This window comes from Meleagris gallopavo, chromosome 24 (assembly GCF_000146605.3).
Source record: "Meleagris gallopavo isolate NT-WF06-2002-E0010 breed Aviagen turkey brand Nicholas breeding stock chromosome 24, Turkey_5.1, whole genome shotgun sequence".
Classification (NCBI taxonomy): domain Eukaryota; kingdom Metazoa; phylum Chordata; class Aves; order Galliformes; family Phasianidae; genus Meleagris; species Meleagris gallopavo.
Genome location: NC_015034.2, coordinates 2,607,560 through 2,634,939, shown reverse-complemented (window position 1 = coordinate 2,634,939; position 27,380 = coordinate 2,607,560). Strand labels below are relative to the sequence as shown.

At 56.7% G+C, this 27,380-nt stretch overlaps 1 protein-coding gene across 9 annotated transcripts in view; it reads left to right on the top strand.

The window, feature by feature from the left end:
• The window catches only part of ANK1 (ankyrin 1), a 50,178-nt gene extending 24,142 nt beyond the window's left edge, over positions 1-26,036 (top strand). For 4 of the 9 annotated variants that reach the window (XM_019622662.2, XM_031556752.1, XM_019622664.2 and 1 more), the window contains exons 2-43: positions 1,810-1,911; positions 5,244-5,342; positions 6,014-6,112; positions 6,797-6,895; positions 7,008-7,193; positions 7,330-7,428; positions 7,634-7,732; positions 8,078-8,176; positions 8,390-8,587; positions 8,696-8,794; positions 9,079-9,177; positions 9,326-9,424; positions 9,558-9,755; positions 9,906-10,004; positions 10,089-10,187; positions 11,251-11,448; positions 11,639-11,737; positions 11,903-12,001; positions 12,283-12,381; positions 12,470-12,562; positions 12,784-12,856; positions 13,175-13,198; positions 13,990-14,092; positions 14,340-14,487; positions 14,698-14,795; positions 14,875-15,099; positions 15,296-15,450; positions 15,636-15,847; positions 15,964-16,168; positions 16,321-16,417; positions 16,583-16,811; positions 16,895-17,020; positions 17,101-17,220; positions 17,340-17,424; positions 17,643-17,717; positions 17,866-17,997; positions 18,185-18,331; positions 19,709-20,261; positions 20,846-21,104; positions 22,188-22,271; positions 22,562-22,728; positions 23,847-26,036. In XM_019622662.2, coding sequence (XP_019478207.1) covers positions 1,810-1,911; positions 5,244-5,342; positions 6,014-6,112; positions 6,797-6,895; positions 7,008-7,193; positions 7,330-7,428; positions 7,634-7,732; positions 8,078-8,176; positions 8,390-8,587; positions 8,696-8,794; positions 9,079-9,177; positions 9,326-9,424; positions 9,558-9,755; positions 9,906-10,004; positions 10,089-10,187; positions 11,251-11,448; positions 11,639-11,737; positions 11,903-12,001; positions 12,283-12,381; positions 12,470-12,562; positions 12,784-12,856; positions 13,175-13,198; positions 13,990-14,092; positions 14,340-14,487; positions 14,698-14,795; positions 14,875-15,099; positions 15,296-15,450; positions 15,636-15,847; positions 15,964-16,168; positions 16,321-16,417; positions 16,583-16,811; positions 16,895-17,020; positions 17,101-17,220; positions 17,340-17,424; positions 17,643-17,717; positions 17,866-17,997; positions 18,185-18,331; positions 19,709-20,261; positions 20,846-21,104; positions 22,188-22,271; positions 22,562-22,728; positions 23,847-23,952 — 5,784 coding nt within the window. In that variant the 3' untranslated portion in view covers positions 23,953-26,036. Of the gene's footprint in view, positions 1-1,809; positions 1,912-5,243; positions 5,343-6,013; positions 6,113-6,796; positions 6,896-7,007; positions 7,194-7,329; positions 7,429-7,633; positions 7,733-8,077; positions 8,177-8,389; positions 8,588-8,695; positions 8,795-9,078; positions 9,178-9,325; positions 9,425-9,557; positions 9,756-9,905; positions 10,005-10,088; positions 10,188-11,250; positions 11,449-11,638; positions 11,738-11,902; positions 12,002-12,282; positions 12,382-12,469; positions 12,563-12,783; positions 12,857-13,174; positions 13,199-13,989; positions 14,093-14,339; positions 14,488-14,697; positions 14,796-14,874; positions 15,100-15,295; positions 15,451-15,635; positions 15,848-15,963; positions 16,169-16,320; positions 16,418-16,582; positions 16,812-16,894; positions 17,021-17,100; positions 17,221-17,339; positions 17,425-17,642; positions 17,718-17,865; positions 17,998-18,184; positions 18,332-19,708; positions 20,262-20,845; positions 21,105-21,728; positions 22,057-22,187; positions 22,272-22,561; positions 22,729-23,846 lie in introns of those variants that run through there. The other 5 variants (XM_019622668.2, XM_031556754.1, XM_031556753.1 and 2 more) reach the window with 4 other exon arrangements.
• Positions 26,037-27,380: the final 1,344 nt, after the last annotated feature.

The following is a 27,380-nucleotide window of genomic DNA, read 5'->3' as shown; positions in this document are numbered from 1 at the left end:
CTTCTCCTTCATGCCCAAAGAGACCTCTGCTTTGCTTCTCTGCTTGCTTCCTGCCTGTGGTCTCTGCTGCTGGGTGTACCAGGGTTTTGGAAGTGCTTTGCTGCTGGAGCATATCAAGTTTTACCATATTAATCTTTGCAGCTCCATGCGTGTCCCGTGGGTGGGATCCCAGGTCTGGCTGAGCTATGCTTTGAATTTCCAAGGGGGTTGCTGTTGTAGGTCTGTGCTGAGGCTGCCATGCCTGCAGTGTAGCTGAGGGCTTGAGCTGAGATGCAGAGATTTCCAGCAGCAGCTGGAGTTAGAAAAACCCTTTGCACTTAACCATTTCTTGGAGCTGTCAGTGTTTCCTGCTGACCCTAGACAGCATGCAGGGCTCTGAGTGCAAATGTGCACTTCTAAGGGCAGCACCAGCACCGTGCTCTGCCTTTCCCAGCAGATCAGCCTGAATGAGCAGAGTGCACCCAGGCATCGTGTTGACTCTCCAACGCACCTGCAGCCCTCCGTGAAGCTGGCAGCCTAGCTTCAAATGTGGGGGCTCCTCCCAGGCAGACCGGGTTGTGCTGCGAAGCAGCAGCTTGTGGTGCCAGCTGGCAGAGCAAGGCATGCCAGCTGCACGTGTTTCCCTGCGTGCAGAGACTGCGCCAGCACGGGGCATGGCGATGCTGCCCTCCACTGCTCGTCCCTCTGTCCTGGGGAGGTCTGCAGCATTTGCTGGGGGCTGGGACACCCATCTGCAGGCCTTCTTTCTGCAGGGGCAGCAGGGCAGTGGGCCCTGTGCTGGGCTATGTTTCTCTGGGTAGGAGCATGAGGAAAGGATGGAGGAAAGCAGGGGGCAGCTGAGCAGTGCTGCTTCCATGTCTGAGCTGGAATGACCGAGGCTGGTAAGACAGGAGCTCTGAACACTTCACCTGCACCATTCTGCCTAGGTCTGCTGCCGAGGCTATGCTGCTTCCAGTGCTTGCCCCACGAGCTTGATGACCCCAGGGCTGTGGGCACTGGAGGGCTGAGGATGGCAGGATGTATGCTCACATAGCACAGGAGGTCTCTTGGACAGTCCCAGTATGAGTAGTAAGAAAGGGGCTCTGATTTTCTAGTGGAGCCAAGGACAGAGGAGTGTGTCCTGCTGCTTTGCCATGGATGTCTCATGGCTCAGTGCTGTGGACAGCCCTTTGGGCGAGACCTACCAGGCAGGCACCAGTTCACAGGCACAGCCACACAGAGCTCTCACTGCATTTCCACCTTGTTCTCCAGCTTCTGGTGAGCCATCCCATTGTCTTCATTTGCTGCCTTAATAGTGTTATACAAATTATTGCTGTGCCTTGCCTGGGGTGGTGACACTGCCTTGCCGTGATTTTCCTGGCTGCAGTGTGCACAGTTGGGGTTGTTGTCCCCACTGCCACTGTGGCTCCTGTACTGGTTTCTGGAGGACAGCAGAGGCAGGCACAACCAATGCTGCAGTATATTGTCCCTTGCTGTACTCTCAGCCAGGACAGAAAGCATTTTCTGTGCCTAGGAAGGCTGCAGCAATCCTGTTAGAGCACCTTCCCTGCCCTACCAGCACTGCTCAGACCCATACATCTCTCCTCCCTGGCCTGGCCAAAGGCTGTTCTTCCCTTGAGCCTCACTCCCAGCCCTGCCTCGTCCTGTTTGATGAGGAGCACCTCTGCCTGCCTGGCCTCTATCTTTCCCACCGGGTCTCTGTAGCCAAGCATTGGGATGATCCCGTATTGCTGACGGGAGAGCACAAAGTATGATGCCAAACCTCATGCTGTTTTTCTGTTTTTCTGTTTTGCTGTTTTTTTCCCCAAGGCTGATGCTGCGACCAGTTTTCTGAGAGCTGCAAGATCTGGGAATCTGGACAAAGCCTTGGATCATCTCAGGAATGGGGTAGATATTAACACCTGTAATCAGGTAGGTGAAACCCACGAGGTTTCTGGTATCACCTCTAGCTCATGTGAAAATTGCCATGCTGTGGCTCCCCAAGGCTGAGGTGACAGTCACTGTCCCTTCCTTATTCTGTTCTGTGTGAGAGGGAAAGAGAAAGGCCCCAGGGAGCTTAGCCCTGATCCTGGTACAGAGCAGTGGGAGGTGGGCAGAGCAAGTTTAAAAGCAGTGGGAGGTGTTTAAAAACAGGGGATGTTTGCAGAACGCCAGTGCGGGGGCCTCAGGAGGTGCTGTTCAGGTGGAGCCCCTTCTAACACAGAGCAGGGACAGCTCTGCCCCTGGAAAGGAGAGCTGCAGGCACAGAGGAATGGTTTGCACATAACTGACAGAACATTTTGTTACCTGTGCAGCTGCCAAATGCATCGACCCAGCCTGAATCAGAGTAGGTGCTGCAGGGAGGGACACAAGGGAGTTGGGCTGAGCTGGGGGACAGACAGGCAGACGGCACTGTCAGCTGCTTTCCAGAGCATCAGTGATGCTGGGGAGGCTGACTTGGCAGGTAGCACAAGCGGATGTTCCTCTGGTTCAGTATCAAGTTCCCAAACCAAGCGTGGTTCAGACCCATCAATCTATGCACTGCAGTGGCCGGTGCATTGCTGCAGACATCTTCCCCCAGGAAATGTTGCTGTCTCCTTTTCTTTTCTGACTGACAGTGCTGTGCAGATATGCTGGATTTCTGCTGGCCGCTGGGGCATGTTGCACCTTGTTTTCTCCTCCCTAGGATGCTAAAGGAGGCTTGGGGAAAGCTCACGAGGAGCCCATTTTGTTCCTCATTCCCAATTATTGTCAGTGCATAACCAGCATCCAGGTGTTCCTGTCCTGGGGTTGTGTGGGCACGGACAGGATTGAAACCAGAAGGGTGTTGTAGGGAGAAGAAATAGAAAACATTGTGTTTCAGTCCTTTGAAGATGAAAGAGTTTTCAATTTCTTCCCCACGAGGGGCAGTCCCCGTTTGCTGGGAGCAGTCCTGCTTCCAGCCAGATTCCTGCAGCCGATGAGGGGGTTTAACATCCTGCTGGGAGCACGTGGCTGCCGCAGGATGAGGTGCTCCTTTTGGTGGTGCCTTTGCACTGCTTCTTGCCATCTCGCTGAGGTTAGATGGCACTTTGGGGTTTCCTTCTGAGGAATATCAGACCTGTGGGAAAGGTCCAACCTCACATGTCCTGTATAGAATAAGGAGGGATATATGTGGTCAGACCTATCCCACAGGCCCTGTATTCTTACACACGTGCAGAGACCTTGACATGCCATCTGATCTTCATCCTACCATCTTCTTCATGGTTGCCATCCGCATCAGTATCCTTATTGTGTTCTGAATCCATGCATACTGTCGTCACCGGTGAGGAGTTGGAGCTGAGAAGCAGGGCTGAGCTGGCTGCCAGAACCCAGCAGTCCTGGTTGTGTGGGCAGGAATCTTTTCTGGGTCACAACCCAGGGCAGGGTCCACTCAGGGTACAGCAACACGAAGGAGCATTTTTCTGCAGAGCTGAGTTTGTTGCATTGGCAGCAGCGCCCAAGCATTTGCAGTTGGTGAGGGAGTGCAGCACTGCTCAGATCAAGTGCATCCCATGGCGGTTTTGGGTCAGACGAGCCGTCAAACCAGAGCAAACCTGCAAAACAACCTGCATTGTTCCTGAGGCAGAAATATCGATGGGCCTCTGGGAAACAGCCTTCAGTAAACACTGTGCTTATCGCTGTAAGGGTGGAGAATAACGATTCCTCAATGGCTTTCAGCTTTCAAAAGGTTATTTATGAATCCTTTGCGTAAGAGGACATATGTGTGAGGGGAGCAGCTGAGTATTCATGATTTTGTCCTCCCTGCATCTTGTTACATGGATATAACAGGGAAAAAGCATGTGCTGTATCTGTGGCTCTTACCCAGCTGGTAAGCTCTCAAGATGTGGGTGCAGAGCTGTGCAGCTGTGCCCTAGTCAAAGAGCTGCTGCATTCTTGCTTGTTTTTCCCTTGGCAGCCATCCCCTTGTGCTTGGAGCTCTAGGAGATGCTGGAGCTGGTGTGCTGAGATAGCCTGTAGACTTGCTATCTGTGCATACCTGAGAGGTAGAAAAGAGTCTGTGATCTTGGAAGGTTGGTGGATTGAGCACGAGAGAGGTGGAAGATGTTTTTGTGCTATGATAAACTCCCTCTGGAAGCTGTTGTGAGTTTAACTGGGATGTTGAAGGCTGCAACTGGAGCTTTCCCTGGCATATTCTGCTCCCCTACCTGTATTCAGATGGGGATGAAGCAATCCTGCAAAGTGACCTTCCAGCACCCTCCAAAAGCCAAAGCAGATGGCTGGGAGGTGGAGTGCTTGGGCAGCATTGTGTGCTTCTGGGGAGCTGGCAGCTCTTTGCCACATGAGAGTTGCACAGGGGTGAGTAAGCACAGTGCATCCATCTGGGAGAAGTGCAGCACTTTTCCCTTGTGGAGAAAAAAAGTGCCATTTGAAATTGCCTGCAAATATTTAACCTCTCTGCCAGTAAATATCTCAGCCCTTTTGTTCACGTCTGGGAAGTTGGAAATAATGGAACACAAGCTTTCTCAACTGCCTCTGGGGTGCTGGCAGGCCTAACCCCCCACTTTTGACAGCACAAGGATATTCCAAGGGTGCTCTTCAGCCCTTTGCTCCTGGGACTGTGGTTGTAGCTTGGAAAAGGAGGGCTGAACTGGGGCACCCGTAGCAGTGTTCCCAAGCAGTCACCTGCACTGTTCAGGAGCTTCCTGGATGTGACAGAGCTGAGCAGCTGCACAACCAGTGCTTCCCCAGAGCCTCTGCTGCAGCTCAGTACTGGAGGAGCAAAGCAGCCCCGGTGCTGAGCATGGGCTGTGGGATGGAATTGGCAGGGTCACACTTACACAGCGTGTGCATCCTCACTCTGGGCCATCCAGAGGGCTTTGGCTGTGACAAGTGTGGCTGTGGGCGGGAGATCTCAGGGACCCCTGGGAAGTCACTGGAGCGGAGATGAGAGCTGACAACAGGAATGCATCATGAGCAAGGAGAGCTCAAACAGTGCCTGTGGAGCCATGCACACCCACTGAGCCATGGTGACACCCATCTATAGGAACCAGTCCACGAGGGCTGCATGTCACAGGGAAACCTCCAACGTTAGTCAGCAGCTCAGTGCCCAGGGCTGCATGCAGCTGCCCTGGCAGTGTGAAGCCAACTGCACTCCTGGCAGCCAGCACCTCCTTCAGTACCATACCAAGCACACACAGCCAGGTCTGTAGAGGAGCTCCAGGGTGGTTCCCAGCGATCATCAGTCTCATCCTGTGACTAATGTCCCTCTTTGTGCCCTGCAGAATGGGCTGAACGCCTTGCACCTGGCCTCCAAGGAAGGCCACGCGAAAATGGTGGTGGAGCTTCTGCACAAGGAGATTGTTTTGGAGACCACGACCAAGGTGAGAACAGAGGAGTCTGGTCACATTCCTTAGTTGTTGCTCTACAGCCTGCCATTGCTGGTGCTCCATAAATAATGCATAGTTGTCTCCCTGCATCATCACGGAGAGGTGTGGCTCTCTCTCTCTGTGACAAAGGCATGAGCCAGCAGGACTGGACAACGAGCAGCCTCTGGTAGTGTCTGGAAGGCTGTGGAAGCTGCAGTGGTTGGCATGTCACCTCTGTGCCCTAGCAAGGCTTGGGATGCAGAGCAGAGCCTGGTGTCCTGCCCTCACCGCCCCAGGGCACGCACTGGAGGGAGGAGTCTGTGTCTTTCAGTCTGCTTCTCCCTGAGCTCCACTGGGAAGCCATGGCTCCCAGGACATGCTCTGTGCTTTTGCCTGAGGACTGCCAGCTCAGTGCTCCCTTCTCCCTTCCCCTGCTCACCTCCTGGTGCTGGAGATATGCAGGGCCTGACAGCGCGCACAGCTTTGGCTGCTGGTGACCTCATAAAAAATATGAAGTCACCCTCTTCCTTGGCCAGCAAATGTGTGTGTAGCAGGAATGGGGTGCAGAGCATGGCCCCACCGCCTGGCACTGGCAAGGATGGCAGCAGCCCTTTTCACACTTACGTTAGTACGCACATCAGGTCTGTCGTTTCCCCTGAGTGCTGCCCTGTGGTGATGTCTTTCAGAAGGGAAACACAGCCCTGCACATTGCTGCTCTCGCTGGACAGCAGGACGTAGTCCGGGAACTGGTGAACTATGGGGCCAATGTCAATGCTCAGTCACAGGTACAGTGATCCACGCTGGGGTAGGCAAAGCTCCAGCATGTGTGTGGTGATGATGTCCATGTGGCGAAAGCTGCGCCCAGCAAGGGCTCTGCAGTAGCCCTTTAGTGTCTCTTTGGTCCTGTTCAGCGACAAGGATGGCTTTGCCTGATCTCTGAAGGACCACAAGTGTGTGGGGAAAGAAGCTTGGGGGAGGTGAGGAGATGGACTGTGTCTGGTGGGAGTCCGTGGCTGCACACACAAGCACGCTGAACTCTTCCTGGCAGAACTCATTAAAGATGCTCCCTAACAATGAACCGGGGATGTGGGTGTTTACAGAATGGCTTAGGTTGCAGGGGACCTTGAAGATCATCTAATTCCAACCCCCCTGCCATGCACAGGGTTGCAGAGCACTAGATCAGGCTACTCAGCATCCTATCCAACCTGACCTTGAATGCATCCAGAGATAAGGCATCCACGGCCTCTCTAGGCAACCTGTTCCATTGCTTCACCATCCTCTGAGCAAAAAATTTCTTCCTAGCATCTAACCTAAATTTCCCCTCTTTTAGTTTAAAGACATTCCTTCTGTCCTACCACTGTCAGACTGTGTAAAAAGTCAATCCCCCTCCTACTTGTAAGCTTGGTGGGGTGCAGCTCTTCAAGGAGCTGGAGGAAGGGTTGTGTTGATGTGTATGGCTCTGTTTGCAGAAGGGATTCACACCACTCTACATGGCAGCACAGGAAAACCACCTGGAAGTTGTCAAGTTCCTGCTGGAAAATGGAGCTAACCAGAATGTAGCCACAGAGGTACGATCCTTGGGAAGAACTCTGCAGCTCTACTTGTTGAGGCTGCTGTCAGATGTGCCAGGTGCTGCCATGGCTTCTTGGCTCTCCCCACTCACCTGCCTCTCCTTGGCAGGATGGCTTCACACCGCTAGCTGTGGCTCTGCAGCAGGGTCATGAGAATGTGGTTGCTCACCTTATCAACTATGGGACAAAGGGAAAGGTCCGCCTGCCCGCCTTGCACATTGCAGCTCGCAACGATGACACCCGCACAGCCGCCGTGCTGCTGCAAAATGACCCCAATGCTGATGTCCTCTCCAAGGTGCGTGGCTCTCCCACCCTGTCCCTGCCAGTTTTCCCACCTCCCAGGGGGAACAGCAGCTTGGTATGCTGTATATATCCATCCTTTCAGCAGGGAGCATGTATCTGGCTGGGCTGATCCCCCTTCTTTCCCCTAGACTGGATTTACGCCCTTGCACATTGCAGCCCACTATGAGAATCTCAGTGTGGCCCAACTCTTGCTGAATCGTGGAGCCAGTGTCAACTTCACACCCCAGGTGAGTGCCGTGTGGGGTGGCTGCTATGGCATCTACAGCTTTCAGCCACGGGTGGGCATGTGCTTGCCTCTCACCTGTCCATCCTTGCGCAGGAATTTAGCCTTCCACTGCCCTCTGTCCCTTGTTTGCCCCGTGCTTCCTGGCAGCCCTGCAGGGAAGAGAGGAGGGGTTGCTTCCTATAATAAGCTGTCCTTCCTTCTGCTAGAATGGGATCACTCCTTTGCACATAGCCTCCCGTCGAGGCAACATCATCATGGTGCGGCTGCTGCTGGACCGTGGAGCCCAGATAGAGACAAGGACCAAGGTGAGACCCTTCCTAAACCACTGGCAACTGCGCAGGCCATCTCTGTCTCCATTCTACCTGTGTCCAGGAAGCATTGATGCAATGCCCTCCTCAATCCATACCCTGGGAATGTCATGCTAGGGCATGAGCACAGTCCCTGGTGTCCTAAGGGGATGGACTGGGTTTTTTAGTGGTGTGTGTTCAGGTTGAGAGAAAGCTGCATGAGTGGTGGGCCTTGGAAGCTGAGGACAGGCTCAGTTTTGGTCTTATTTTGCAAACAAGCCTCAAGTTTCTGTTCCTTTCCGGCCTGGGGTGCCTTGCCTTTCCCTGCCCTTGCTGAGCCTGTGAACCCTTCTCTCTCCCCAGGATGAGTTGACGCCTCTCCACTGTGCAGCTCGCAATGGACATGTGCGAATTGCAGAGATCCTACTGGACCACGGTGCTCCCATTCAAGCCAAAACAAAGGTGCCTGTGGGACTGTGCTCAGTGTTAGTGCAGGGGCCACAAATTGCATGCATTTGCTGGATGCTCTCTGTAGCTGGGCCAGGGTTGAACTTTTGGCCCTCAAGAGGCAAAGAGCTTCCTGATCCTTCTGCTCAGAGCTGTGGCAGGGAGCAGGGCTGGGTGGGATGCCCAGTGCCCTCCACTCAGCCCTAAGGCTCCGCTCCCTGCTCCCAGAACGGTCTGTCGCCGATCCACATGGCAGCACAGGGTGATCACCTGGACTGTGTGCGTCTACTCCTGCAGTACAGTGCTGAGATAGACGACATCACCCTGGACCACCTGACACCACTGCATGTAGCCGCGCACTGTGGCCACCACCGTGTGGCTAAACTGCTGGTGGAAAAGGGAGCCAAGCCCAACTCCAGAGCCCTGGTAAGCCAGGAGGGGTGGGCAAGAAAAGGATAAATGGGAGTGGAGGAAGAAAAAGGCAGAGGAACAGGGGATGTGCTTGCAATTGACTGATGGTCATTCTGTCTGTAGAATGGCTTCACGCCTCTCCACATCGCCTGCAAGAAGAACCACGTTCGGGTGATGGAATTGCTTCTGAAGACAGGAGCCTCCATTGATGCCGTCACGGAGGTGGGTGAGCTGCAGCCCAGCTCCAGCCCTTCTGTTATTGCCCATGCACAGCAGGGCTGGGTCACTGCTGCCCTGCTGCCCCCCAGCATCTTCTTCCTTGTGGCTTGGGAGAACTGCAGCTCAAGACCCACTGTGCAGGTGGCATCCACAGCCTGTTTCCTGCAAGGCAGAAGCTCTGTGCACTGCTATCGGCTCAGCTAGGGGCTCCCAGAGGCTGAGAGGATGGGGAGATTACCTCTGTGTCAGGCCATCCAACATGACGCTTTGGTGCTTTCTCTCCACAGTCCGGCCTGACCCCTTTGCATGTGGCTGCCTTCATGGGGCACTTGCCCATCGTCAAAACCCTGCTGCAGCGTGGAGCATCTCCTAATGTGTCCAATGTGGTGAGTCCTGGCCTGGCTGGAGCCATTGGGGCTCACTGTGGTGGGGTGTAGTGGAGGGGCTGCACCCTGCTTTCTGTGTTCCTGGGCAACCCCTTGGTGACATGTCCCCTCTTGTGGCCTCACCACTTTATTCTGTTCCACGGTGCAGAAAGTGGAGACTCCCCTGCACATGGCAGCCAGAGCTGGGCACATGGATGTGGCCAAGTATCTGCTGCAGAACAAAGCCAAAGTCAACGCCAAGGCCAAGGTAGGCAGGAGCTCCCATGTGCTCACCCAGTGCTGAGTCCTTTGCTCTGTGAGGGATTGTGAAGCAGCAGGAGTGCTGCAAGGAAGCACTGAATCCAAGCCCATGAGCAGCAGCTTCTCTGCTTCCCTTACAGGATGACCAGACTCCTCTGCACTGTGCTACACGCATTGGCCACACCAGTATGGTCCAACTTCTGCTGGAGAACAGTGCCAACCCCAACCTGGCCACCACAGCAGGGCACACGCCTCTGCACATCACTGCCAGAGAGGGGCATGTAGACACAGCCTTGGCCCTGCTAGAGATGGGAGCCTCTCAGACTTGCATGACCAAGGTAGGCTGCTGGCATGCTGCAGAAAGATGGCTGGCAGGGCTGCAGGACAGTGTCCCCGTCCCAGAAGGGACAGCCTCCTGTGCTGCAGTGTGCATCTGCATTCTCCTCATCATCCCCTTACACCCAGTGATGGGCTGCCTATCTCCTCAGAAAGGATTTACCCCTCTCCACGTTGCAGCCAAGTATGGGAAGGTGGATGTGGCAGAGCTGCTGCTGGTGCATGATGCTCACCCCAATGCAGCAGGGAAGGTGAGGGTTGTTCTGGGGCTGTGGGAGAGGTGAGTATGGGCTGAGACTCTATCTCACTGCTCCGTGCCTTCTTCCCTTCCCTAGAATGGCCTGACCCCACTGCACGTAGCTGTGTACCACAACAACCTGGAGATCGTCAAGCTCCTGCTTCCCAAGGGGAGCTCTCCACACAGCTCAGCCTGGGTAAGGCTGGATGGGATCCCTGGGGTGGGAGGATGGTGTGTGCCCAGTACCCTCCAGCCGAGGCTCACAATGCCCCGTGCTGTGTCACACCTCAACTCTGAGACACCTGCCAGTCCCACCATAGCTCCTCCACCTGCTGCTTGTGCTGGCCTGTCCTTGTGCCCATGGGGATGCTGAGCACTCACCCAGTTCCAGCAGAGTGGCTTTCAGGGGTATTCCCTGTTGGCAGCCTAGTGGCTGTTGCTTGGGGATGTGTTTCCATGGCAAGCCCTGCTGAGCAGTGCTGCGGTCTGGCAGTTTGGGAAACCACACACGAATGTTTCCATGCAACTGGGAAGCCGTGAAGGCAGAAAATCCAGCAGCTTGTGAGCATCCTGCGCTCTGGCAGAGCACGAGGAGCCTTTCCTCATGGATCAGCCCAGCAGAATTGTTTTTCGTATTGTTTGCAGAAGCTGCAGCATCTCGGCAGACAAGTGGCTGCTGGTGCTACCATGTGACCCTCCCTTCTTCCCCCGTGCATCTGCTGGCAGGCCTGCTGGGCTGGCATCAGAGCAGCTGGTGCTGGTGCCGATCTCCCCTTGGTCTGCGTCACGGCAGCCTGCGTCATCACAGGCACAGGGCGTCTGCTTCTCTGCTGGCAAATGACTGCACAAGCAGTGCTCAAGGCCATGCAGCCTCTGCCTGAATACTAATCCTGTGTGTTGTGGGTTCTGCCCCACACCTCTACCGGGCAGCCCTAGTAGTGCCTGCCTGTCCTGACTCTTGCAGCCCCAAGTGGCTGCATGCTAGAAACTCATGTAAAGAAAACCCCAGCACAGCTGACACTAACCAGACCTGAAGCAGGTGGTCTTGGAGCCCTCTCACTATCTGGATTAGGGAAGCAGGATTGGCTTCAGTGATAGGTTTAGTTGCTGTCAGGGAGATGATTTGAGTGTGGGCTTGTGTCCCTGAGCCCTGGAAGTAGCCTGGGAGGGCAGACTTGGCCTGGAGAGATGGGGTGGTACTTCTGTCCAGGCAGATCTGCTCAGTGGGTGCTGAGAGCTGCCATGGTCTCCTCCCACAGAACGGGTACACCCCTCTGCACATTGCTGCCAAGCAGAACCAGATGGAGGTGGCCAGCAGCTTGTTGCAGTATGGTGCTTCTGCAAATGCGGAGTCTGTTCAGGGAGTCACTCCTCTGCACCTGGCTTCTCAGGAGGGGCATACAGACATGGTAGCACTGCTTTTCTCCAAGCAAGCCAATGGAAATTTAGGCAACAAGGTATGTTGTGCTGGTGCTTCCTGCCAGGCTGGCAGGCAGTAGCAGATCTAATGCCTCCCTGCATTCAAATAGCAGTGCCTCGGCCAATAACATAATGTTGGGCAGTTTGCCGTATTTACAACCCAACTTGCTCTCTCTGCTGGTCGAGCTGCAGTACTTCTCTTGTGCATGTGATGTGCTCTTTTTGCAGAGTGGCCTGACTCCTCTCCATCTCGTGGCCCAAGAGGGACACGTACCAGTTGCTGATGTTCTGGTGAAACACGGAGTCACAGTGGATGCAACAACGAGGGTAAAGTAGTGCATTGGCCATGGTTGGGGTGCAAAACACTTGGGAACTACTTCTACATACCCTACCCTTCAGCTGTTGGATCTGGCCCATGCAGTTCAACATACCCAAGCCAAAAGCCCCAGGAGCAGCGCTGACAGCAGACTGAGACCTGATCTTGTCTTTCAGATGGGCTACACCCCGCTGCACGTAGCCAGCCACTATGGGAACATCAAATTGGTGAAGTTTCTGCTGCAGCACCAGGCTGATGTCAATGCTAAAACTAAGGTACAATGATGCTCTGTGCTAAAAGGACCCTGGGGAACGGTGTGCAGGTTGATGGGAAAGGTTTTGTACTACTACAACCCCTATACCTTACTCCAAGTCCTCCTGTTCCCATGGCTGGAAGCTGTTGTAGTGCCCCTGGGCGCATTATGGATCCTACACAGCCCTTTTCTAACCACAGAAAGTAAGAGGCAGCCCATGTGAAGCATCGTGTGAAGCTTTGGGGGGCATTTGTGGGGCAGCATTCCCCAAAGCTGATGCAGCACTCTCTGCTCTCCCTACAGCTGGGCTACACACCCCTGCACCAGGCAGCACAGCAGGGTCACACGGACGTGGTGACCCTGCTGCTGAAGCATGGTGCCTCTCCCAACGAGATCAGCACGGTGAGTAGGGCAAACTGCTGCATTTCCTCATTGTGTGACATGCTTGGGCACACACCTGGGTTCCCTTACATCCTCTCCCCTTGCACAGAATGGCACCACTCCCCTGGCCATCGCGAAGCGCCTCGGTTACATTTCTGTCACAGATGTGCTCAAGATAGTCACAGAGGAGACCAGCATCCCAGTAAGTTTCTGGGCACGGGACTGGCTGGGCGCAGGATCATGCGGAGAAGGTTTGGGGTTGGGAGCAGCCAAGTGAGGGTCTGCCGGCCTTGGCCACAGGCAGTGAGCCCCAGGCAGCTCAGGGTGTGGGCTGCCAAAGAGCAGTTTGAGTGCCCAGGCATGTGGAGAGGGGCTGTGGGTTGCGTGCTGTCCTGCTCTGACTGCCCTCTCTCTGCTCCACAGCCAGTCAGTGACAAGTACCGCATGAGCTTCCCGGAGACTGTGGATGAGATTCTGGATGTGTCGGAGGATGAAGGTGAGGGGCTGGAGCTGGGTCATGCCCTTATAGTCTGCTAGCAGCCCCAGGGATGGGCACAGGGTGGGGAGCTGCCTTGCCCCACTGGGGTCTTGCAACAAGGAAGCGGAAGCCCAGCAGCCGCCTCCTGGCTTGGTCTTCCCCTGTGCTGTGCAGGAGGGTGGTGCCCAGACCTGAGGATGGTGTGCAGAGAGAAGTTGGGCACTCTGAGCACCGCACCATGCTCTCCGGGTGGTACCAGCCCACAGCCCGGCTGAAGCTGGTTTGCTCCTATCCCCTCCCACCAAGACCTCACTTTTGCCTCTTCTTACTTTGCAGGCACTGCTCATGTCACAGTAATGGGTATGAAATTTGTCCCTGTGCCCCAGCTCAATGGCCCATTTCACCCCATGGCCACTAACCATCCGCACGCCGCCTCCATCTGCTGAACCCTGCTGCTGGGCTGGTGCTACCCAGTACAGGCCCTGCCATCCTGCCCATCTGCATCCATGCTGCTTGCTGTGGTGTGACTGCATGAAGGGGACTATCCCCGAGCAGAGGGAGCCCTGGCTGTCATCAGCCTTGCTCCCAGCAGCAGGAGCCTGCTCCTGTTGTAAGCTCTGGAGCCTGCCCACAGCCAGCCCATGCCACTCTGGCCTTGGTGGTATGAAGTGGAGCACTGGAAGGTCCCTGTGCTGCTCACCACTCTGGCTCTCCCTGCACTGGGAGGTGCTGGGCTCCTTCCAGCAGGGCTCTAGCATGAGCTCAGCCCCGGTGGATTCCTTAGCAGGTGTTAATTGGGTGGCAGATGAGGATGGTTGGGCTCGTGCCCCCAGAGAGACATGTGTGGGTGAACTTGGTGGCCTTGGTGAGTCCTTTCTATGGCCCCAGCCCCACCTGATGCTGGGGGCCCCAGCAGGCTTGGCTCTGTGCTTGAGTGTTGTGAGGTTGGGGTTGGCCGGCTCCTAACAGCTGCCATGGCTCCTGCCACACTAACAGCCCAGGCTTCTGGCAGAGGGAAGAGCCTTCCCACTGCTGAGATCCAGGGGATGAATGCGTGTGGCCAGTGGTGGGAGCAGGGATGGGAATAAAGCTGGGCAGCTGTGCTCCCTTGTCCTGCTGCCTCTGTGTGCTGAGCCAGCTCTTGGTTTCAGAGGAGGAGCTGATCGCACCAAAACCCAGAACACCTGAACCCAGGGAGCAGGAGGTCAAGAGGGAGATGCTGGAGTTTGTGACCGTGACAACACTGGAGCAAACGTATGAGGCACTGGATGGTGGGGAGGGAGTGGGGACAGGGCATGGGCCAGGCTGGTGCTGGGGTGGGATGCTAGCAGGGCAGGGACAGCTGCAGGCATTGGGTACCAGCAGATCAAGGATGACTGTGGGCAAGGATCCCTGATCTCCCTGACAGGGTCCTGCTGTGCCTGGTGGCCCTGGGGGGTGGCTGGAGCCTGGGGGGCCCTGACCTGTTGCTGCAGTGGCTGTCACTGTTCTCTCCTGCCAGGGAGGAGTCTGTAGCTATCCCACAGGTCCCCTGCGTGCCCCCTGAGACTGTGGTGACCAGAGCAGAGGAGCCTGAGCAGGTGGGATCTGTAGAGACTGAAGCTGAGCAAGGCAGCCTGCTGCACGCACCCTCGGTGTCCCCACAGGAGGTGAGTGTGACACAGTTCTAGTGTATTTCTTGCCGGGGGAATATCCCTCCTCTGTCAGCCCAGAGCCAAAACGTCATGGGTGGACGGGGTGGGTTGATGGTATAGGGCTGCCCAGGCAGAATGGGAGCAGAGAGTGCAGAGGGTTGAGCAGACTCAGCACCACCAGACAGGACCCTATGCCCATCAGGATTCTTCCCTGCCTTTGCACAGCCCTCCAAGGAGTTCGATGAGGACTCCTTGATTCCCAGCAGCCCGGCCACCGAGACCTCAGACAACATCAGCCCCGTGGCCAGTCCCGTTCACACAGGGTAAGTGCCTGCCCAAGGCAGCACTGCGTGTGTGAGTTGGCTGCAGGGCACTGCTTGCCTATGCCTCTGCCCACTGCAGGTTCCTGGTGAGCTTCATGGTGGATGCACGCGGCGGCTCCATGCGGGGCAGCCGGCACCACGGGCTGCGTGTGGTCATCCCACCCCGTGCCTGTGCCGCTCCCACCCGCATCACTTGCCGCCTGGTGAAGCCTCAGAAACTGCCTGCACCCCCACCGCTGGCTGAGGAGGAAGGCCTGGCGAGCCGCATCATTGCACTGGGGCCAGCTGGCGCCCAGTTCCTCAGGTGAGCATGGAATTGAATGGGGCCATCCCTTGGGCTAGGGACAGATCTGGGCTCCTCTAGGGGCTGGGGGCTAGGCTGTTGCTGCCTGTCTGTGGGGATTCTGCTGCAGGAGCTGTCCTAGCTTTGGCCAAGTGCAGCACAATGCTAGGGTGGGCCTTTGCAGCATGGTGTAAGCATGCTCCTCCCTTATCTGCAGCCCCGTCATCGTGGAAATTCCTCACTTTGCCTCCTACGGACGTGGGGACCGTGAGCTGGTGGTGTTACGCAGTGAGAATGGCTCTGTCTGGAAGGAGCACCGCAACCGCTATGAGGAGAGCTACATGGACCAACTGCTCAATGGCATGGATGAGGGTGAGCGTGCCAGGCTGGGGGCTTGACACTCCATTCAGAACTGCAGCTGTCCTGGGAATGGCCAGCACTGGGAGGTGGTGGTATGGGACCGAGTGTGGCATGGTTGGTGCAGCCAGAAGAGGAGGTGAATGAGAGCCATGGGTTTGGTTTGTGGAGGAGCACTGATGCCTGTGCTGCACTTGCAGAGCTGGAGAGCCAAGAGGAGCTGGAGAAGAAGAGGGTCTGCCGCATCATCACCACTGACTTTCCTCTCTACTTCGTGGTCATGTCCCGGATTTGCCAAGACTGTGACATGATTGGCCCCGAGGGAGGGTGCTTGAAAAGCACACTGGTGCCTATGGTGCAGGCCACCTTCCCAGACACCGCTGTCACCAAGAAAGTGAGGCTGGCTCTGCAGGTGAGGTGCTGAAGAGCCTGGTCTGGAAACCAGCAGGCAGGAAAAGGCAGCTTATCCAGCTGCACCCCAGCACTGCAGAGAGCTGGCCCCAATCACCCCACCTGTGCTGCCCACAGGCGCAGCCCGTGCCTGATGAGCTGGTGACCAAGCTGCTGGGGAACCAGGCAACTTTCAGCCCCATCGTCACAGTGGAGCCTCGCCGGAGGAAGTTCCACCGCCCCATTGGCCTCCGCATCCCTCTGCCCCCATCCTGGAAGGACAATCCCCGAGACAGTGGCGAGGGTGACACCACCAGCCTGCGCCTGCTCTGCTCTGTGATAGGTGAGGCTATGTGCACGAGTGGGCTGGTAACAGGATGAGCTGAGGTGGGATGCAGCTTTGGAGGCCAAGGACAGGTTGCACAGTCCAGTGGGGAGAGGAGATCCACTGCAGCAAGAAAGCAACGTGCTTACTCCTGCTTTCTGCTGCTGCAGGAGGGACAGCACAAGCTCAGTGGGAAGACATCACAGGCACCACGAAGCTGGTCTATGAAAAGGAGTGCGCTAACTTTACCACCAATGTGTCTGCCAGGTGAGCTATGGCTGAGCATGTAATTGGTTGGGACTCTTGTTCCTGGGAAAGATCCCTGCCCTGGATGGGTTTTCCACACTTGGAGCTCCTTCACACCCTATGTGGTGCTGTTTCCGCCTCCCCCCCTCCCCCCCGGTGCACCACACTGACCCACCCTTCCCACAGGTTCTGGCTGGCTGACTGCCCACGCACTGCTGAGGCTGTGCACTTTGCCACCATGCTGTACAAGGAACTGACAGCTGTGCCCTACATGGCCAAATTTGTGGTGTTTGCCAAGATGAATGATGGACGGGAAGGCCGGCTGCGCTGCTACTGCATGACTGATGACAAGGTGGACAAGACTTTGGAGCAGCACGAAAACTTCACTGAGGTGGCCCGCAGCAGGGACATTGAGGTTTGTCTCTTGCAGCATTCCTGGAGGACAGAAGGAAGAAGCTGCTCTGTGCAGGGTCCTAGCCCTTGTTTCACTCCCTACAGGTGGTGGAGGGAATGCCTCTGCATGTCGAGCTCTCAGGGAATCTGGTGCCCGTCAAGAAGGCCACGCAGTCACGCACCTTCCACTTCCAGTCCTTCCGGGAGAACCGCCTCGCCATCCCCATCAAGGTAATGGCAGGTGCAGAGTTGGGCTGTGGTGGGGCCCTGTGCCCTGTTCCAACCCCCCTACCTGGGTGCTTGGTGTGCAGGTCCGGGACAGCAGCCGGGAAGCCAGTGGCTCCTTGTCCTTCCTGCGCAAAGCCATGAAGTATGAGGACTTGCAGCATGTGCTCTGCCACCTCAACATCAGCATTCCACCCTGCACCAAGGTCAGCCCTCCTTTCTCAAAGCGGCCACACCACGCTGTGCTGGGGCTGTGCAGGTGCCAGGGCTGAGCTGCTACTCTCTCTTCTGGCTGGTGACCTCTTGGTTTGTCCCCACTTTGCAGGGAAGTGGCACAGAGGAGCGAAGGAGGACACTGACACCTTTGTCTCTGAGGGAGCGATACAGCATCCTAAGTGAGAGCTGTTTCGGTACGCAGCCTACTGGGTCTGTTCAAGCATTCCACCTCCTTTGCTTAGGTTGCCCAGCCCAGGAGGAAGGGCTGGGATGACCCTGCTGCACTTGCGTGTGTAGCATCCTCCTGTTCCCATGGAGTTTCTTTGGTCCTGCCTGCGGGGAGCCCCTGCAGCCTGCACCTCACTCCTACCCCAACCCACAGCTGGAGTTGTGACCCCCTCTTCTCCTCCAGGCTCTCTGAGCAGCACTGACAGGGCAGACCAGAAGATGATCGACATCGCAGAGCAGCTCGGCCTCAGCTGGGCAGGTGAGTCCCCAGCTGATGGATGCTCAGTGCACCTTGAAGCTCAGCACTTAGGAAGACTAGAAAGATGCTGCAGGGTTGCGTGAATGTGCTTTATGCTGTCTGGGGAGCTGCCCATGGATGTGATGCTGAGATGCCGTGTCTCTCCCAGAGCTGGCACGTGAGCTGCAGTTTGGGGTGGATGACATCAACAGGATTCGTGTGGAGAACCCTAACTCCTTGCTGGAGCAGAGCATAGCTTTACTCAACCTCTGGGTCAGCCGCGAGGGCAAGGGTGTCAAGAGTGAGTATTAATTCCCACTACAAGGGTGATGGTATCAGGGCTGGGCGTGCAGCCTATATGTGTGTGCTCAGGGCTCCCTGGCTGAGTTTGGGCCACCAGTTCCTGCACACCTGCCTGGAGGGCAGCTGGGGCATGGCCACAACTGCCAGCCTGCCCTGCCTGCTGCTGACACCGGCTTTCCTTGCAGTTGAGAACCTGTACACGGCGCTGAGGAACATTGACCGCAGCGAGATTGTCAGCACGCTGGAGGGCTCCGGCCGGCAGAGCCGCAGCTTGAAGGGCAGCTGGCGCTACACAGACAGGGACTATTCACTCTCACCCTCCCAGATGAATGGTGAGCCCCTTGTCCTGTGCAGGGAATACCGGAGGGGCTAGGAGCGGAGTCGCTGTGGACACAGTAGGGCTGATGTCTGTCCCAAGTAAGCTGCACTGCCCCTAAGAGCTTGGTGGGTGCCAGCTGCTGCAGACAGCTGCAGTCTCTCCATGTGCTATGGGAACCTTGGTCCTGCTCTCCATGGAGAACAGACACATGGGGCTTCCTCCTCTTGAGGTACCAGTGTGGGATGTGCCTGGCTTGTTGCTCCCAGCACCACCTGCCCGGCCATGGCTGTGCCTGGGAGCAGAACCACTGTCATGTGTCCCACAGGAGAGCCGGGTGCCATGGACAGGGATGGGGCTGTTGCTGTCCTGCACCCAGGCACCACCCATGCAGCTCTGGCTCATTGCTTTCCCCTTTCGTATCTGCCCTTGTTGTGTTCTCTCAAATGTGCCACCTACTGCCATCAGATGTGGGCACTCCTGGGGGCCACTTCTTGTCACCTCCGAGTTCATCCTGGCCTCTCCTCTCATCTTCCTCCTCTGCTTGTCTACACCTCAGCTGAGCCCTCTGGGAGCAGTGTCCTGTTCCAGCAGCTGCATGTCATCCAGGACTGCTTCTCTCTTGGCTGTGTCATGCTCTTCCCTTAGTGGCCCTGCACTGCTTTCCCCCTGCATTGGGGAGGCTGGGGGCTCGTGGCTGAACATTGTGCTCCAGCTGCTGCTGACGATCCCTGGCTGCTGGGGAGCAGGAGTTCTCTTTCATTCTGAAGCACTTAACAAAGGGCTTGTGGCTCAGTAAAGGAAAAACAATGCTGCCTGCATGCCTGAGACTGCTTGGCTTGGCTGTAGTCTCTATTGGTGTGCCTGGGCTGTGCATGAGGCCCTCAGTGATGAGGACACGATGATCGCTTATAGACCTGGGGACATCAGTGGGATTGTAGGGCCCTGGCTGCATCCTGCAGGGCTTCAGCGCTGCATGACATTTGCCAGGGTCATCCTTCCTTGCTTATGGGTCAGCTTTGCGAATTTGGTGCCTGCAGCACCTGGCTACCTGAGCTCCAGGCTGACCTTCAGATGCTGGTTGGGGGCTGTGGGCAGGGACTGGGGGCTGGTAGAGCAGGGTGCTAGAGAGGGCACCATGTCCTGCAGTGGGAATGGGGCATCACCAGTCCCCAGGCCTGTCCTCACCAGGGGAATGGACAGCCACATGGGCTGCCCAGCCCCAGCACTCAGGATGAGGCACGGGGGCACTTGCAGGGATAGGAGGGACTGCGTGAAGGCAGCAGCCGCTGTGAGCACCCACCTCCCAGAGGCTGCTTCCCTTCTCGCCCCCGCTGTGCTTGTGTGTGTGTGAGATGGCTGCTGGAGACATCGCCTCTGTCTGCCCATGTAGGTTATGCTTCGCTGCAGGACGAGCTGCTCTCCCCTGCCTCCCTGCATTATATGCTGCCATCCCCTCTGCGTGCTGACCAGTACTGGAACGAGGTGGCCATCATGGACGCCATCCCTATGGCCGCCACCGAGCAGGACGCCCTGATGGAGATGTCTGACATGCAGGTGTGGTCCTCAGGGCTCACCCCTTCACTGGTGACGGCTGAGGACTCCTCTCTGGAGTGCAGCAAGGCTGAGGACTCGGATGCCACAAGCGAAGGTCGTTTCCCAGGGCAACTTCTGACAGACGCACACGGCCCAGACCACATGGGCTCTATGGACTTAGTTGAGGATGACACAGTGGACTCAGATGCCATGAACGGGCTGATTGAACTGCTAGAGCAGGAGGAAGGGCAGAGGCCAGAAGGGAAGACGCCAGCCAGGGACCACCAGCTGGGGACTGGAGAGCAAAACCCAGAGAGTGAAGTCTCTTTTGTTTCAGTTCAACAGAAGGTACAAGCCAGGATCGTGGCATCGCCGACTGTGAGCCACACAGTGGAGAGGAGTGCAGACAGGTATGGTGGTCCCAGTGACAGGGGGGCAGTGGAAGGGGAGCTTTGCCAGCTACTGCCTTGTGCTGGGCCAGCTGCAATAACTTCCCAGCCTCGCTTGCTTCCCTGCTAACCTCCAGCTCTGGAGCCCAGCACCCCACACAGAGCAGTGGCTTGGGCAGAGTGCCTGTAAACCTTCTGGAGTCTCTCTGGGGGCTCCTTGAAAAGCCCCCGGGGGAAATCCCCGCAGACAGCCAGGCCCTGCATGTGGGTTGTGCCTCCCAGCACCATCACAGGGCTGTGTTCTGCCATCTTCCCAGCAGCACTGGTCCCATGAGAGCCCAGTGATGTTCAGAGGCATGGCCCAGAAGCCTGCAGACGGGGGTGTTGGATGGGCATAGAGTGTGGCAGGAAGAAGGCCCGTGCCCTTTGTGCATCTGCATTGTATGCTGCTTGTGCCAGGCACTGGCAGCACCAGGAGCTCTGTGCCTGGCGGGGTGCAGCTGTGCCCAGCTGTCAGCTGGTGTTCTGGGTGCAACACTCACTCCAACAAAGCTGACTGCCTCTCTCTCTCTGTCTCTCTCTCCCTGTCCCTCTCCGGCGCCCAGGCTGAGGGACTGGAATGCAGAAGGCTCCTTTATCTCCTGCCTACAGGACCTGACAGAGGGCTCCTGGCAGGAGGGGGTCACCCGACGGCTGGGCCCAGCACACACCGTGGCTGCTGGGGCGCAGGGCCAGGAGCAAGAGCAGGTCCTGGCGCCGGACGTGGAGCTGATGCGGGTCAGCTCCACAGAGGACAGCGACTGGCAGCCCCAGCACCCCGCGGGCAGCTGGCCAGAGGAGCCCGACAGCCGCTGCTTTGGGCAGGTGAGGTTGAGAGCAGCAGCAGATGCAGCCTTTTGCCCACCACCAGATCAAGAAGTCCCGGCAGAACTGCTGCCCTGGTCCCTGGGGGGCCTCTTGGCCCAGAATAGAATGCTGCACAACCAATATGTGAGCTCTTGCTCTCCATTTATAACTCAGGCAGGCTCCCTGCTTGCTTCCTTATTGAGTATCTGCCCTGGCCGCTGGCCGGACAGCTTGCTGGGCCAGAAATAGAGCTGGTCTGGGGGCCAGAAGGGGTGATGGGCATCCCGCCACGGCCATGTGGAGCTGATAGGGATGGGATGAGAGCAGGCGTGTGCCCCCAAGCAGGCACAGCAGGACTGCAGCTGCAACACAGCAGAGCTCAGCTCTGTGCCACGTGTAGCTCCGTCTGTCCTGTGACAGATGACTGCTCTCTGCCCTGTCAGGCTGCTGGGGAAGGGGGTCATGGCTGTCCCTGTCACTGCCTGACAGGGGACGGGTGTTGCTGTTGCAGTCCCAATCCCATGACTTTGACAGAGGCTGTGAGTGCAAAGGACACCCCACCTGCCTTCTCCCTTCTCCCGCCCCGGGCAGCTGATCTGCAGCAGCTAGGATTACAGCAGTGCTTGCAGAGACAGGGTGCGTGCGGACCTGTGGGCAGCTCCTGTGCCCAGAGCTCTGCCCGCCACAACCGACAGCATGGCTGGGCTCTGAGAGTGGGTGTGGGGCACATGCAAGACCCTGCAGGGGCAGGATGTGGTCTTTCCTGGTCCAGCTGCTGATTGTCGTGGTTTTGCTGGCCTTCTTCCTGGTCAGCTGCCAGAATGTCCTGTACATCGTCAGGGGCTCTGTGCGCTTCCTGCTCAATCATGCGCACCGCGAGCTGGACAAGGAGCTCGGGGAGAGCCAGGGGCTGGCGGACGACGAGGAGTCTCTCTCTACCAGAGTCGTCCGCCGGCGTGTCCTTGTGAAGGTAATGGGCAGGGAGCAGTGCTGGGGTGTGCACAGCAGAGAGCAGAGACAGGGCTGGGGCTGTGTGTGTGCCGGGCTGCGTGCTGGAGAGCTCTGCTGCACCCTGAAATGCTCTTCCTCCTGTCCCTCCAGGGCAACGAAGTCCTCCATTTACCTGGGGAGCACGTGACTGAGGAGCAGTTCACAGATGAACAAGGCAATATAATCACCAAGAAGGTGAGTGATTGGGGCCGAGTGTTTGTAGGGTGCTCTTCACAGTCTTCCTCCTCTCTCTTTCCGTGTGGTCCCTCTCTGCAGCCCAGGGCTCTGCACAGGGTGCTTGCATTCTGCTTTCTCCAATTACTGTCGTGGCTCTTCTCCAGCCAGATTCTGCCAGGGGGTGGTGTGCACGGGGCTGAGGGCCAGACCTGCAAGAAGGAAGGCATGGTGTCGGGGCTGGTCGTGTCCTCTTGTGTGGGGTGATGTCGGGGCTGGCAGTGATGAAGGCTGCATATGGGTCTCTGCAGGTCATCCGGAAGGTGGTGCGTCATCTGGGCCCTAGTGACACAGATGACAGGCAGGAGCATGAGGACCTGATCCTGGAGGGCTCCCTGCAGGAGCCCCCAAAGACCTGGAGACAGAGGCTGATCACTTCATGTACTCCATCCTACAGAGGGACGGTCTGGGGGCCAAGGTACGGTGTGGTTCATGGCTGTGCCTTGCAAGTGCCCTTCTCGGGGCCAGCACTGCCTCTGCAGGACTCGTGGGCTCCAGGGCTCCTCCATCCTCTGTCCTTTCTTCTGTCCTGCTCACCTCTCTCACCTGTTTCCCTCCTAAGGCTGCCAGGGGCTGCTCTTGCCCCTGCACCAGTCTTCTTGCTTGGTGTCTTCTGCTGACTGACTCAGCCTTTCCCTCTCCTGTCCTTTTCTCTGTGTCTGTCTGTTCACCTGGGTGATGTCCTGCCTCCTGTCCCTGTGGCTCCCTCAGGAGGAGGTGCAAGTGCGTGTCCCAAAACTGGAAGTCTCCGGGAGCAGGATGGGGGCTCAGATAGTGAAACGAGCCAGTCTGAAAAGGGGGAAGCATTGACCCCCCTCAAATGGCCTCTTTGGAGGTAACCCCCCCCCCTTTGCAATTCCGTTTGTGCCAGCTCTTTGTACTGTTGGGTTAAAGGTAGCAGGGATGTTTGTGCATGATGGTGTCTGTCTCCTCTCTCTCTCCAATTTCTGCTTTATGTCAGTGAGATATCTGTGGTTCACGATAGTGAAGACCTTTGTGTTTGTGGACGTACGGTCATACAGACAGTGTCTATTGTCTGCAGCTGTCCCTAGAGAGTCCCTGGGCCAGCCTCAGTTGAGGCAGTCTTCCTGCTGCTTTACTCTTGCTATTTTCTACAGCGTGCAAAAGCAGCTCAGGAAGTGCATTAACAACTTATGCGGTCTTCTATGCTGCTGTGAGAACAAGGTGCAGTGAGTCACCCTCGTTGAAACAGGGCTGGCCTCCAATGGATGGGATATACCTGTCCCAGGCTCTACAGCAGCCTTCCCAGCTCCTTCCAGTGCTGCACTGGCTTTGGTGAAGCTCAGCTCCTACTTGTTGCTGCTCTCTGCATCTGAGGTGGCACCACTGCTACCATCTGTGCCATTGCTGCGGGTTCCAGGCAGGGCACTCATCGATGCTCTGATGCTGCCTCTCTGGCACACTGCTGTAAAACTCATCTTGTGGGTGGTCAGAACAGATGCGTGTGGAATAAGTGTAGGCTGGGACTACATGAGCCTGGTAACCCCATCTCTGTGTCTTTCTGTCTCTCTCCAGGATCTCACCTCAACACCAAACCACTGATCTCCACACCAACCTGAGAAGAGAGGAGAGGAAGACAGAGATTGGAGGGAAGCAGGGCTGGCTGTACATGTTTCAATAGGCTAATGGCATGATTTCTGTACGAGATACTTACCGTCCTATCCGCATGACTGACTGACTGCAAGACGCATGAGCTACAGTACTTCCAGCAAACAGAGGGACCCTGTCCCTGCCTTGCTGCCATCAGGAGCCTAAAGACAGCAGCACGCACAAGGGGCATCCTTTGGCTCCTCTGGGAGGCCAGAGCTGGACTGGCAGCAAATGAGAGGGGAGAAGAATCCACCCTCGCACGTCCGCCTGCGTCACTACATCCCTGTGCAGTGCTCCAGTGGCAGGAAGGAGGCTGGGGCTGCTCACTGAAGGAGAAGAGGGGCTCTATCCCCGTCACCATTCTTGCCTCTGCTGGACTCGCTTCTCATCCCTCTCAGTGAGTGCTGGGGCAGGGGGAGGGCAGCAACTGGGGATGTGAGAGAGGAGGGCTGTGTGGGTGCAATGTTGCCTGATGCAGGGCTGCCCTTCCTCTCCCCAGCATGTGCAGCATCTCCTGCCAGGGCAGGGCTCTGGGCCGAGCACTGAGCTCGTTGCTTATGTTGAAAGTGTAAACTGTACAGCAATCAGCCTTGTGTATATGAACCAATAAATACTATGCAAACACCTAGGGACACTCTAGCAGTATGTACAAAGCACTAACAGCTCCACTCCCAAATACCTCTTCAGGCTGCAGGATGGGCAAAGCCTTTGGAGTATGTGAGCAGCTCTGGTGAATGGAGCTGGGAGCCTACAGGTGTGAAAGGGTGGCAGATTGTCTTGTCCTGCCCTTCCATCTGAGTCTGGACCCTTCTTGGCCTGAAGAGAGAGGCCCACGGGGGCAGCCCTATGGGCTGGTCCATGGTGCAAGCCCCAGTTTGTGCTGGCTTCAGCTGGGGTGAGGCTGGCAGCCTGCACTGAGGTGCTTGGGGCCCAGGGAGGAGAGGTAGTGAGAGCAGGGAAGGCTTGTGCCACGCACTGGGTTGTGCCTAGCTCTACTCAGCACAATATCTGCTCAGGAGATGGGCCAGGAGCTGGCAGGAGCCAGAAGCCATGCACTGCTTTGCAGGGCCTCCTGGCCTCCCTGTGAGGGCACAAATGAGCACAGACCCTTGACCCCGTGGATGTTGGCCCACCCAGGACCAATCCCAGAAATGGGGGGAGCTGCTCCCTTGAGTGGCTGCACTTTGGCCAAGTGAATGCCCTTCTGCAGCCACCGAGCTAAGCAGTCACCCTGAAAGCAAGGGCAGTGCTGGGGCAGCTGCTCTGGCAGGAGAATCGTGGTGCTCAGGGCTGCCCAGGCAGCACTGAGATGTGCAGAAGGTTACAAATCTGCTACAAAACTTGACCCGGAAGGACAGGATGCAGACAGCAGTAGATCTGTGTCCCCAGCTCTGTCCTTTACCTAAGCAATGCGGGGGCCTGGCCTTTGTAGCATCGTGGTGTGGAGACCCCCTTGCCCTTTCCCCAGAGGTGGCTGTGGACTTGTTTAACAGGGCCTGATGCTGCTCTCGGTGGCCACATGCAGAACAAGCCCACCTCCAGCTTCAGGCAGGGCAACCCTGTCTCACAGTGGGTGCACATATGCCAGGAAAGTCTCTGGCTCTGCTGCAGTCTAGACAAAAAGCCTGGATGCAGCAAAGCAAATGGCCCAGCTTAGCCATGGAAAGCAAGGCAACCCCTTCCTCACCCCACTTTGAAGTAGGCACAGACTCCATCCATTACCCTTGCTGTGTACAATAACCTACCTAGACCCACTGCAACAGCTGACCCTGTAGCATCACCGTAGAGTTGTGTGTGGGTCCTGTGCTTTGGCCTAGTCTACGCCTTAGGGAATGTGCTGTGCTGCAACTGTGCCCGGCACCTGCAGTGACATTGCTTTGCGCTCAGATTGCTCGTAGGGCTGGTAGGGGGAGGCTGCACCCAACATTGAGCCTAGAGAATGCTGCAGTCTGCACACTAGAAGCTTTTTAGAAGTTTTAAAATTACTTTTATTTCCTTTTTTTAATTGTTATGGAAACAAGCCTTTTGGATCTCCCTGTCTTAGCCCCTGATGTATAGATCATATCCCTGTACACCAGCTATCGGACTATGAATTAATAAAGAAACTAACACAGACCACGTCTTGTCTCTGCTTTTCCAAGGGGAAGGTGGAGGCTGCTGGGTGCTGCAGTGAAGCCCAGCAGGCAGCCGAGCCCTGCAGGATGTGGGGTGGGGAAGTGTATTCTCACAGTATTCTCCTTCTCACAGTACTCTCCTGCAGGAGTTGGCAGCCCACATCTTGGACAGGTACGCTCTTGGCTGGATGAAGAACTGGCTGGGGGGCCGGGCCCAGAGAGTGGTGGTGAGCTAAATCCAGCTGGGAACCAGTGGTGTCCCCCACGAGTTGGTGCTGGGGCCAGTCCTCTTCAATATCTTTATTGGTGACCTGGATGAGGGCATTGAGTGTACCCTCAGTAAATTTGCAGATGACACCAAGTTGGCTGGAAGTGTGGATCTGCCTGGGGGTAGTGGGGCCCTACAGAGGGATTTGGACAGGCTGGAGAGCTGGGCTGAAGCCAATGGGATGAGTTTCAACAAGGCCAAATGCTGGGTCCCAGGCAACGCTGCAGGCTTGGGGTGGAGTGGCTGGAAGACTGCATAGAGGAAATGGACCTGGGGGTGTTGGTTGATGCTCAGCTGAACGTGAGCCAGCAGTGTGCCCGGATGGCCAAGAAAGCCAATGGCATCTTGGCTTGCATCGGGAACAGTGTTACCAGCAGGAGCAAGGCAGTGGTTGTCCCCCTGTACTCAGCTCTGGTGAGGCCGCACCTCGAGTACTGTGTCCAGTTTTGGGCCCCTCACTGCAAGAAAGACATTGAGGTCCTGGAGCGGGTTCAAAGAAGGGCAACAAAGCTGGTGAGGGGTCTGGAGCACAAATCCTATGAGGAGCGGCTGAAGGAGCTGGGGTTGTTCAGTCTGGAGAAGAGGAGGCTCAGGGGAGGCCATATTGCTCTCTATAGCTACATGAAGGGAGGCTGTAGCGAGCTGGGGGTCGGCCTCTTCTCTCGTGTAACTGGTGATAGAACTAGAGGGAATGGCTTCAAACTGCACCAGGGGAGATTTAGGCTGGACGTCAGGAACTCTACTTCTCTGAAAGAGTGGTCAGGCACTGCAATGGGCTGCACAGGGAGGTGGTGGAGTCACCGAGCCTGGAGGTGTTGAAGGAACGTTTGGATTTTGTGTTGAGGGACGTGGTTTAGTGATTACTATCGGTGACAGGTGGATGGTGGGACTGGATGATCTCGCAGATCTTGGTGTTCTGTGATTCTGTGCTTTTGTAGACCTCCTGACGCCGCGCATCGCGCATCCTTCGAGCACCGGATTCCACGCGAGACAGAGCTCCGGCCTCAGCTCTAAACCCGCAGCCGGGGGTTGGCAACGAGAGGCAACAGCACCCCCGACAAGCGGGCGCTGCCCTCG